Source organism: Oryza sativa, chromosome 2 (assembly GCF_034140825.1).
Source record: "Oryza sativa Japonica Group chromosome 2, ASM3414082v1".
NCBI classification, from domain to species: Eukaryota; Viridiplantae; Streptophyta; class Magnoliopsida; order Poales; family Poaceae; genus Oryza; species Oryza sativa.
The window spans coordinates 25400861-25412625 of record NC_089036.1 but is presented as its reverse complement, the minus strand read 5'-3'; the positions used below and the strand labels follow the sequence as shown (position 1 = coordinate 25412625).

The 11765-nt window shown below is 44.0% G+C and overlaps 2 protein-coding genes across 4 annotated transcripts; both read right to left on the bottom strand.

The window, feature by feature from the left end:
- Positions 1-269: 269 nt before the first annotated feature.
- On the bottom strand, positions 270-2652 carry LOC4330030 (pentatricopeptide repeat-containing protein At3g29230). Its single transcript, XM_015768580.3, has one exon. It carries the CDS (start codon positions 2641-2643, stop codon positions 1162-1164), a length of 1482 nt encoding a protein of 493 aa, XP_015624066.1. The 5' UTR covers positions 2644-2652; the 3' UTR covers positions 270-1161.
- A 1791-nt stretch (positions 2653-4443) lies between these two features.
- On the bottom strand, positions 4444-10638 carry LOC9270575 (cryptochrome-1). 3 transcript variants are annotated; one of them, XM_026022711.2, is made up of 6 exons: positions 10378-10638; positions 9775-10299; positions 8396-8617; positions 7413-8128; positions 5530-6171; positions 4444-4717 (listed from the first exon to the last, which is right to left on the bottom strand). In XM_026022711.2, the coding sequence occupies exons 2-6, from the start codon at positions 10085-10087 to the stop codon at positions 4655-4657; spliced, it is 1956 nt and encodes a 651-aa protein (XP_025878496.1). In that variant the 5' UTR covers positions 10088-10299; positions 10378-10638; the 3' UTR covers positions 4444-4654. The 3 variants fall into 3 exon arrangements, with proteins under 3 accessions (XP_025878496.1, XP_015625486.1, XP_015625483.1); XM_015770000.3 differs by having other exon boundaries at positions 4444-5299; positions 10425-10638; XM_015769997.3 differs by having other exon boundaries at positions 10425-10638.
- Positions 10639-11765: the final 1127 nt, after the last annotated feature.

The following is an 11765-nucleotide window of genomic DNA, read 5'->3' as shown; positions in this document are numbered from 1 at the left end:
AAAGATTTCATCATCACGTATGTCAGTGAATGATTGAGCATCTGTCAAGATACTGATGCTGCTATGAGAATATTACTCCACTCATATCCACCGAACTTCACGAACACTTCAATGGCTTCTCGTGAGAAAAAGAAGAAGAAGCAGAGTCTCAGTTATTTGAGAAATGCAATCAGTTCCTAGATTATCCATGACCTTTAAGGGAACACACAATCTCCACCAGTTCTGTCATTCAGCAGATTGTTCCGAAAATGATCATGTTCACGTGAGGAAAACCAAGATATATTTTTACTCAGAGCATAATGACAGATTGCTGTAAATTATGTTAACACCATGAGTTCCTTATAAATAATAAACCTATTAAAATATTTATCTTTTCTTTCCTTCATACTATTTCACTATACATATAACACACTTGTTTTGTAATTCCCGATGAGTCACCTTTCACCTTTTAGATGGCATATCTCAAACAAACATGTCATTCTTTATCATGGAAGAAAAGAGCATAGACTCGTGGTACCATTTCCATTTTACTGAAAATGAAGCCAGAAACATGATATCACAGCCTCGATGTATCAGCCCAATGACCACAGAAAGACCATTGCAGCACCGCTATCTTTCAACTCTCCTACTTGCAGGAAAATAAAGCCAAAAGTTGAATGGAGCACTGGAACAGGAACAGAGAAACGAATTAGCATCAAGGCTTTCAAAAGTTTTATCCAGTAATTCTCAAATCTCAAAATCTAGTAGTACATCTTCAAGGAAATTGTGACGCCGAGTACAGTGCTCTTGAAAATTCCAATGAAGTGATCCGTCTCTACCAACAATGTACCCCGTTATGCACTTTCCAAATGCCCCATGAAAGTAATATCCTTAGGGGGGCTTGTTTCAGTACAATGGTGTCTCCAAGGTGGTGGTTCTTCCCTTGGTCACCATTTCTTCATAATCTGAGTGTTTTTTCTCCAAGCACTTGCAAACTAACCCATCAAGAATGCTGAGAATATATCCCGTTATGCACTTTCCAAATGCCCCATAAAAGTAATATCCTTAGGGGGGCTTGTTTCAGTACAATGGTGTCTCCAAGGTGGTGGTTCATCCCTCCCTACCACACGCAGCTTGTGCAAAGTCACACTGAATGCACTTCTCAGTCCAAAGAAGCACTAATCACGAATCGATTTCATATCCTGAAGACTGAGAATCATTTCCAACTATGGCATTGCCTGTACCCTTGGGGACCTTGCGATCCTTCAGGATCCTGCGCACATTAGCCATGTCATCCCATCTGTTCGAGGTGGCATATATGTTTGACAGGAGGATGTACCGGCTGCCATGCTGAGGCTCCAACTCAATGAGCTTCTTGGCAACCTCCTCACCGAGCTCCACCTCGCCATGGATCTTGCAGGCGCCAGCAAGTGCACCCCATAAGCCTGGGTGTGGCTCCACAGGCATGCTCTTGACGAAATCCACTGCCTCCCTGACATGACCGGACCGCCCAAGCAAATCAACCATGAGACCATAGTGCTCTGGGACTGGCTGGATCCCAAAGTGATTCACCATCTTGTAGAACAACCAGCGGCCCTCGTCTACAAGACCTGAGTGGCTGCAAGCGCTCAGCAAACCAATGAATGTTATGTCATTTGGTCGAACACCAGCCAGCTGCATCTTCCAGAAGAGTGACAGGGCCTGCCTCTCGCTGCCGTTCATGGCAAGCCCAGCGATCATTGAGTTCCACGAGTAGATGTTTCTCACCGGCATTGCAGCGAACACCCTGACGGCATCACGGATGCTCCCACATTTGCCATACATGTCTACGATCGCCGTCGCAAGGACAGCGCTCATCGCCCCGTTCAGCTCTCGCTCGGCGTACCCGTGCACCCACGTGCCGTGTTCCATCCACCTCAGCTGCGTGCATGCCGAGACGGTGCTCACCAGCGCAGGCTCGTTCGGCACGACGCCGCTCGCGACCATGTCGCTGAACACCCTCAACGCCTCCTCGCAGTGGTCGGACTGCAAGAGGCCGGTGATCATCGAGCCCCACGTGGCAGCGTTCCGGCTGGGCATTCGGTCGAACAGCTTCCGCGCCTTCGGCAGCATCCCGGCGCGGGCGTACGCGCCCAGCATCGTGTTCCACGACACCACGTTCTTCTCGGGCATGGCGTCGAAGAACCACCTCGCACGCTCGACGTCGCCGGCGTTGGCGTGCCCGGTGACCATCGTGGTCCACGTAACGACGTCGGCGACATCCCTGGACGCCTCCGAGAAGAGCCGCTCGGCGGAGGCGACGTCGGCGGCGGCGAAGTAGGCGGAGGCGGCGGCGTTGACAACGTAGACGTCGCGGGCGTGGCCGAGCCTGACGGCGAGGGAGTGGACGACGCTGGCGACGGGGTGGCTCGGGAGGCGGGAGCAGGGGTGGAGGGAAAAGGAGAGGGACAGGTGGTCCGGCAGGAGGCGGTGGTTGAGGAGGAAACGAAGGAGAAGGGCGGAGGCGGAGGGGGCGGAGGCGGCGCGGATGAGGCAGTTGACGGAGTAGCGGGAGGAGAGGTGGCCGGAGGTGAGGAGGATGGCGTGCGCGCGGCGGAAGTCGGCCGGTTTGGTGGCCACGGCGGCGAGGCACGACGCGAGCCGCTCGGTACGGACGCTCGCCATGGGGGAGGCAACGAAACCGATTGCGAATTTGCGATCTGTTCTATGAGTGGCATGGCTCGTCCGATCGAGGATGAACGGTCAGGATCTCATACAAGAAGATACTGGCCTTATTTCCCCATTTGACCAAACAAATATATATATACTTCCTCTGTCCCAAAATAACTTTATTTTCAGTGCAATATCTATACTTTATTAAATCTCAATGCAATTATTTCTCTCTTTATCTACTCTCGGTACATTTATACCATATTTTGACAAACTCCGATGCGGTGATAACTTATAAATGAACTTATTTTTGGGACAAATAAGGAGGTTTAAAAATAAACTTATTATGAGATGGAGAAAGTACTATATAAGGGTAATGCCGTTAGTGGGTGAAATAATTTATAGAGCGAATTGCACTTTTGGCCACCTTTTTATTATCTAAATTTCACTTTGAAGCACCCTCTATCCAATCTTTTCATTTTGGGCTAGGTATTTTTACCTTTGTTACGCTTTAGACCACCCATTTTGTCTAGCCATATCCAACCTTTTATTTGATAAAGATGTGAGCTCCACTAAAATAAGGAATATCGTCGACACGAGAGTGCCAATGTGCTTGATTTTGCTGTTGTGCTCGTGAAGAGAGTTCGGGTGATCCAAAATACAAAATTGGTAAAAATATCTAGTTCAAGGTGAAAAGTTTGGATAGATATTGGTCCAAAGTGAAATTTAGGTAATAAAAAATGACCCAAAGTGTAATCCACTCTAATTCATATGCAGATGTCAACATGAAACTTATTTCTCTACTCTAAAATAAAGCAGCCTTAAACCAATCTAAACAAGATATTTACCTAGTACAATAAATCTAACATATGTTCTTTATCAGTGTTGTAGCCCACCATCCTCCCTATTCGGCTTAAACACTAAAGAGAAAGAGGTCTTGAGCTTTTCTAAGTGTTAAGGTGGTAAAATATCATACGAGTGGTAAAATGGTAAAATACCATTTGAGTGGTAAAAATGGTTAAGTGCCATTCGAGCGGAAAAGTACTATTCAAGTGGGAAAGTACCATTTGAGTAGCTTTATGAAACAACTCGTCTCGTCTGAGTACATTTCTAACCAGTGACAGGTAGATTTCAAGAGCTAGGCAGGTGAGAAGAAGTGTTCGAGCTCTCAAGATGGAAAAAACGAACCAAGATGAAAAATACGATTCGACTTAACGACTCGAGGGAAAACACAATTCGAACAATAAAGATGCCAAAAGAAGATTCCATGGGAACCACTCCTGCCAGCTGGCGCCAAAAGACCATAATAACCTTCTAAATATACCAAAATGCCTCTAGGGTTGCTGACATGGCAATGGCCTAATTGTAAACTCAAAGGGCCCACGGGGGCAAAGTTATAATCTCACATGTACGGCTGTGGACTATATAAACCGGCCAAAAGCCTCTAGCAGGCATTTTGTGTATTAACCATCAAAGCCATGTATTTTATGTGTATTAACCATCAAACATTCCCGTTTATCTCTAAACTTGTCCATGACCTAAGGTCACAACAATACCAATGCTAGATTACACTAATACCAGATTTGCTAGATTAGACTATTATCAGATTTGATACCATAGATCAGGGACTACCATGATTTTTTTGATGACCCTTGCATGATATCGTCGCATAAATTCCATCTGCTAATTTGTCCTTTTGATCAAAACCTGTCAAATACTCCACTGAATATATTTGACCATCTAAGTCAGGTATAAAACAAGCATTAAACAAACAAAAACAAAGGGACTGGAACCCCACTGGATGAGAAGTTTCTCTTATTGCAACGAAGGAAAGATGTTGCATTTTTTTTTTCTTTTGGGCGAGGAAACCGTGTCAGCTCAGTTCTCAGCTAGTTACAGAATGTGTCACAAAAAGCAAAAATAAACAGATTACAGAATGTACAAAATTTCCTTATGATCACACAAGTTTTACTCCTACACACCCTTAGTTGAGTACACCTTCACCCTTCCTTGTCAAGCAGAGCAACTATGCGGCTTTTCGTTGTCTTGAAATGCTCGAACCACTATCTGCGGTAGAGCTATCTTCTACCTGCAAAGTGGCATTAGTTTGGATGTGAAGCAGTCAAGCAGTGTAGAGTAACATGTATGGTCAGTTAAGTGGGGATAGGATGTTATGCATAGATAAGACATGCAAATAATGGTTCAATGCCGTGGCTGTTAATTTACTGAGCAGAGAATTTGTGCCCGTGGTATACACACAGAAGTAAAATCCCAAAAGATGCCCCTACAAAAAATCCCAAAAAGATGCCAGAAAAAGTATCATAGTTAAACATAGGTTGGGTGCTATCTTGTTTCTCGATGGAGGCTTTACCTCCAGCAATATCTACTGAAATATACATGCCGTGAAATTTGACTACAAAGACTTGCACAGTTTTACTAATCCTATCAAGACTTGTTAGACTTAGTTCTAGAAGCAGTGGAAGTGTGAAATGGGTGGGTTTCCACTACCCATCCTGAGCACCTAGATTATCCAATAAAGCCATTTATGCCGACAGAAGCTGGTCAGCTTGCAGCAATAATATATCATGAGTTTGTCATTATAGCAGAAGCTGTTGTCAGAATTAAGATTAGCTAAGATCACGATACAGGCGCTCCACACAGTTCATGTTGGCTGTAAAGAAGCAGAAGACACAACTTCAGAATACCATCTATATCATGGAGTGTTCGAAGCTGTTTAAACTTTAAACCTAGTACTTTGGAGGTTGAATGTTATTATGTTTATAGGTCTTGTGGTGGTAATTTCATGGGATGTTTGCTTTCCTGATAAAAAAAACTACAAAGATGAAAATATCGCATTAAATTTTTCAGCACTTGTCTATCAAATATGATGATTAAGCTTACCTCATCAACATAGTTTCTACCTGCTTCCTGCAGGAGATATCTTGAAGGCCCAACTAAGGAACCACCATGATCTTGAATATGCGAATGCACTTCAGCTGAAGATGAATAAGATGGGACATGAAATGCAGTCTCACAAAAGGATCTTTTCCTTGATACCGGTGAGTTTGCTACAGAGCTCGTTGCTTCCATCTTTGAGGACCTGATCATATCAACACAAATAGAACTTCTATTTGAGGCCTTCAATACCTTTGACTTTAAATTATGATCCTTGCTGCTAGCATGGGGCACTCTTTGATCAATGGGCAAAGCACATGGAGATGTTTCCCTCAAAACAACTTTTGGGATGTCAAAAGTCTTGATATTGCTCAAGTTGTCCTCCACAACCTCACCATCTAATTCTGCAAGTTTCTCAGCTGTATCCAATTGCCACATCGTGGAGATGGAATCATCTAAACACTCCCTAGCAATGTGAAGGTCTACGATTGGCTTAGGATAGTTAAACCCCAGCTCAACTCCAGCAACTTCAAGAATACAGCTCGGTGCATCCCATGGATGATGAATCCATTCTGTCGGCATTCTAGCTAGTTCAGGTATCCAAGTTCTTACATATACACCATCTGGGTCATACTTTTGACCTTGAACCTAGTTTTGCATCAAAAAAGCCAAATAGGGAAACATAAATATCTTGCATGTCATGGATAAAACACTTGGTACTTAGACACATAAAATAAGTATAACACAAGGGAGCTCTTCTGCCTAATAGTACAGTGAAACTTCAAAAAATCACAAGTTGAAAACTAAGCAGAAAGGAAGGCCACAAAGTTTTGTCAATGCATCTGTAGGAAGTGCCAAGGTAAACCATATATCGTAAAATTTTGATTATAGACAATACATTATACAAGTGACAAGGGAAAATTGTAGGGTGGATGGCAGAAACAGTAAAATCACATATATTAATACCATATGCACAAGGCATAATACGTAGCAATCACATTTTCCATAATCTACAAGAACAATGAAAACCAAACTACAATAACCAAAATATACTATCTGTGCCAATTTAAGTTTCATCATATCGACCCTTGTTAAAGGGAAAAAAAATAAGGCAACATATGCTGGCCATGCCAAGTTATTTTTCAAGTTGGCTGAGGCCGCTGGGCTATGATCTCGTCAGTACACAATTAGGTTCGCAAGCTTGGCCTGGCAGCCACTGTCTTTTAGAGGGAAAAAACAAAATTCAGCTTGCTCTTTATGTAGAATTACTTGATTGAGTGTCACTCCATTTGTGATAAAGTAAAGTTCTAGAATGCCACTCAGTGAGAGTATGACAAACGTGCACATGGCATTTTATAGAAAAACAAATAGTAAGGTGGCATACCTAAAAATCATTTGCTTCCCACTCCAAGGGTGCAAATCCTAGCTCAGTTTTATGCCTCAGCCAAGCCAGGAAAAGTTTGCCTAGGTTAGTAACTACACTACAGTCAGAATTCTTTTAACTAACGTTTTCCTTGAGCTGTTTCTCTTCAACACCTTTTAACTGAATAGTGAAATGTGGATGATCTGTGGAGAATTTCATGGATATAAAAATCTATTCTAGTCTCATCATATATGAACTTTCTAATGAAGAGAAATTCCTAAATTCCTGTATTTAGTTTAATGCCACAGTTTGCCACATCAATGTAAGCAAATTCGATAAAGTATGGCTAGTTTGGTTCATGTCCCAAGTGTGGTGGGTGACTTGATTACCATAAATACTGTGTCAAGCGACATTTTTGCACAAGGGCCATCGAAAATGTGGTAAAGACCAAGCATGCCTTAATCAAGCTTACCTGATAGCAAAAAAAAAAAAAAAAAAAGGATTTTGTGCTTTAGTGACTGCATACCTCTGGATTATCAAGACGACTGAGCTCATGGCCATCAGGCAGGCTCCCAGATATGTACTGCCAACCAAGAATATCACTTTCCAGATCAGCATCCAATAGCACATCCCAAAAATACTTCATACCCCAAGTCCATGGGATAAGTAGAAATTTCACAGCAAAACTTGAAATGATAACTCTTATCCGATTATGTGTCCATCCGGTAGCCCAAAGTTCCCTCATGCCAGCATCTACCAATGGGTATCCTGTCATTCCCTGCCTCCAGGACTTGAACCGCTCCTCATCTACTTTCCAAGGGTAGTGTTTCAAGTTCCCCAGCAATGACTTTTCATGTGTGAATGGGAAGTTAAAACACAAGTACCGTGAATATTCTCGAAGACCAATTGACCGCATGAAGAAGTGAATGCTCTCCTCAGCTTCAGATGTTCCCTCATTTTCCCACTTGATTTGTTGCATCCTTACAAGTTGATATACTTTTCTTACACTCACCTCACCAAAATGAAGATATGGTGATAGCAATGATGTAGTAGCTCCCTCAACCTTCATTCCATGTTTTGAGTATTCTAGGAGACCATGGGAGACAAATTCTTCAAGCATCTTTTCTGCATTGCGCCAACCAGGAGACCAGGCCCTCATTAGCAAAGCATTACTTGATTCCTCATCCTTGCTTGATTCAAGTCCTAGGTCATCAACAGAACAGCTACGAACACTCTCCAAACCTGAATGTCAAACTGAAAAATTGTTAAGCATTAAAGTAGCTGTATCTTGACAAACTAGACATTGACTCATTGAGTGTAAAGGTTGAAGGGCATCAATTACTAAATCTGTAAATATAAAACGAGTAATGCTTGCAAGTAAATAACTTCTCGAAAAAAGGTAAACAACTTAATCTAGAGATAATTCTGTAAGTACAGACAAATTAAAAACATAGAAAATCTTCAAAAATAAAAAAGATAAATAATGGTAGGCCACTAGCCACGATCTACCTGGGACAGGCACCAATTTCCAAGGTGCAAGTGACGGTGATGCGTCAATAGGTAATTCCATGCACTTCTCCCAGTACATGTTAAAGGTTGTAAATGCAAGTCCACTATCATCATAAATTTCCCATGGCTCATACAGCAGATCACCATTAAAACTCTGGATGGAAATTCCCAGTGCCGAAAGCTCTTTTTTTATTTTGTCATCACGCACAAGAGAAACAGGGTCTAAAATTTAGAAGAGTGAGAACAAATAAGATTAAACCAGCATATCTGAAAAGAGTAATTTTAAAACAAAACTGCTAGTGGAATGGAACAATAGAGAACACAGCTGTACTCCGTACCAACTTTAGAGGTACACGTTTCTGAAGTCTGAACTAGAAAACCCAAAGTTGTTTATTTCATATCAATATTGTACTAGCTCAAATGGAAAAGGCCGTCTCATTTTGCAATGTCAAACCTTTGAGTTTGATTTTCCCCTCTGATGTGACAGTTTATAGTATTTGGTATTTGATATTTGAAGAGTGGAACTATGACAAATAAGACCATAAGCTATAGTTGGTTCAAGTTAGCCCCTAAAGATTTATTTGGCACTTTATTATGTAGTACTACCTCCGTTTCAGGTTATAAGATTTTCTAACATTGCCCACATTCATATAGATATTAATGAATCTAGGCACACATATATATCTAGATTTATTAACATATATATGAATGTGGGCAATGCTAGAAAGTCTTATAATATGAAACGGAGGAAGTATTTATGTTAATCATACTTGGCCTAGTTTCTATTTTCATGCGCATATGCTTTTTGCCTTATTCTTTTCGAAAGCTATTGTTATGAATTTTTGATAGGAAAAACTACTGCCAGATTACTACATATAATGCAATTTTAATTGTTTAGAGATAGTTTCCTTCTTCCTATATATGAATTTGAATATTTTTTATATTTGTGGGGAAAATGTGTATTAGTGATGTTTGTAGCACATATCATGTCAATACCAACTAAATGAACTGACTTATGATACATAACCATGGATAAATTGAGAGAACTTTCTACTGTATTTACATTTAGAACAGCATGTAAGCAACTGGCATGATCTATGATTTTAATCCATTTTCTTAAAAAAAAAAGATCTATGATGTTGTTTACAAGGCTTCACTCGGAATAGCTTTTGATCAAATGTTACATAACTTATTAAGTTGAGCCTTTTGACAACATAAAAGTACATGATGTAGCTGGCTAAGACTTTCAAAGTCGTCATGGTCAGATTTCTTCGCATCCAAAGTGTAAAGAAAAAAAAATATTTTCACAAAGAAATAGAATAACACAACATATAAGAAACTCCATTGATGCAGGAAACGCCATGAGAAAGTAGCCATACCATACAGATGATTATAAACCAATCTGGTGGCGCCGACAGAATCAATGCACCGCAGAAGAGCCTCAAGGGTACTCTCGGCTCGGATCAGCACGAGCGGGCACCCGAGCGACTCCAGTGACTGGCTGAGGTGGGGGAGCGACTGCTTGAGCCACCACCTGGAGCACCGGCCGGGATAGAACTGCCCTTCATCCGCAGGGCACCATATGAAGACAGGGAGCACAGCGCCGTCCCTCGCCGCGGAGGCCAACGCCGGGTTGTCGTCGATCCTGAGGTCCCTCCTGAACCAAACCACGGTCCTCTCCGAACCGGCCATGCCCAGGGACCAAATCCCACCACCCCCAAGCACTCAATCCACCATGACCAGACCAAGCAGGCAAGCACAGCTACCACCCCTCCCAACTCACAGCGAGCGAATTCCCCTCACAGGCATTCCGTCGAGCACGTCCCGTGCAAGAAAGAAACCACTCCGCCCGGGCCAAAGGACAAGAAGCACGGATCTTGATGGCCGCCTCGGACCAGAAACCCCTGCAAGGAGGAGGAAGAAGAAGAAGATGAGCACGGTCACTAGTAAATTAATTAAGACCCCAGTACGCGACAGGATACTCAGATCGTGGAAGCGCGCAAGCGGCCAAGATCGAGGGTGGGCGCACCAACGCCGAATCGCAGCCTGTGGCCAGGAGCGCAGGATCACGAGCTCAGCAGCATGGGCGGGGCCTGGGCTTCCTCCGGGGCGTGTACGGTAGCGGAGCCCCACCCGATCATGGCGAATTGGCGAGCGAGCGACTTATCGCCGTCTGCCTCTCCTTGTGCTCCTCTTCCCCTCCACCACTTGAGAGAAGAAGCAGCGCACACGCACGCATACGCACCCCCCCCCCCCCCAAATCCCAATTAAATACTAGTATAACAAGATCTCACGCCACGCTGCGCCACGGGGACCAATCGGGATTTGCGAAATGATACGGTCGATTTAGTTTTTAGCGACTTTTCATCGCTAGCTCAGCTCCACCGGCCGGAGCTTCCACCGATCGACCGGTGCGATTTCGCTGCGACCACGGGGGAGTCGGGGACCAGCGACGTGATATACTCCTTTAAACTACTACTCCTACTACCCCGTACTACAACTAGGCCACAAGCTCACCACCGCCGCCAGCGCCGTCCCGATGCAGTGGATTTCAGTTCACTTCCCAAGCCAGTTGCCCCAGTTGCGAGCTGCATCAAAGCAGATTTTCCTCGTCTACGCTACTCTGGCACAGTGATTACACATCGGGGTGGGCTGGTGGTCGAAGGCGCCAACTTTAACAGCCAAATCCCAGTCACTGTTGCACTCGCTTCGGGACCCCCCATACGTGGCTCCCATGGAACACTGCGTCGGACTGACGACTGGTGACTGGCCACGGCCGGAGATCGAACGATCGGTGAGGCCATGAGCAGCAATGATCAGTGGAGATGCTGGATAGGAGTAGGCCATGCCGCTGCCCATGCACTGCACGGCCGCACGCGAAGCGCGCGCAATTACGCGACCCAGGCTGTAACCAAAGTTGGGGTTTTATCCCGAAAGGATGCGTTCAGTGAACCGGGGCCGGTCGCCTTTTCATCTCCCGTCCCCGTCGCCGTCGTCTCCTCGATCGTCTGGGCCCATCGGGAGGGCCTAGATCTTTCCATTGAGAGCTTCGACGGCGGCCTTATCTCATCTCAAATCTCATCTTCAACTGTAGCAATGATGCTTCCGGTCTCTCTCACCCACCCGCATGCTTTCTTTCTCCTTCACGAGAAAAAAAAAAATGGCCCGCTCAGGTAACTCCGATGATACCCTCTATAGTCTCTATGTACATAGGAAGAAAGTGCTGGTTTAGTTCTACCCACAATCTCTTGATCTCCTTGACAGCTACAACCAGGTAGGGAACATGGTTAGGCCGCCCGGACACTTCGTGACGACTCACACAGCCTGAAAAAAAAAATACCCGAACGGGTAAAAACGATTTTTCAGTGAT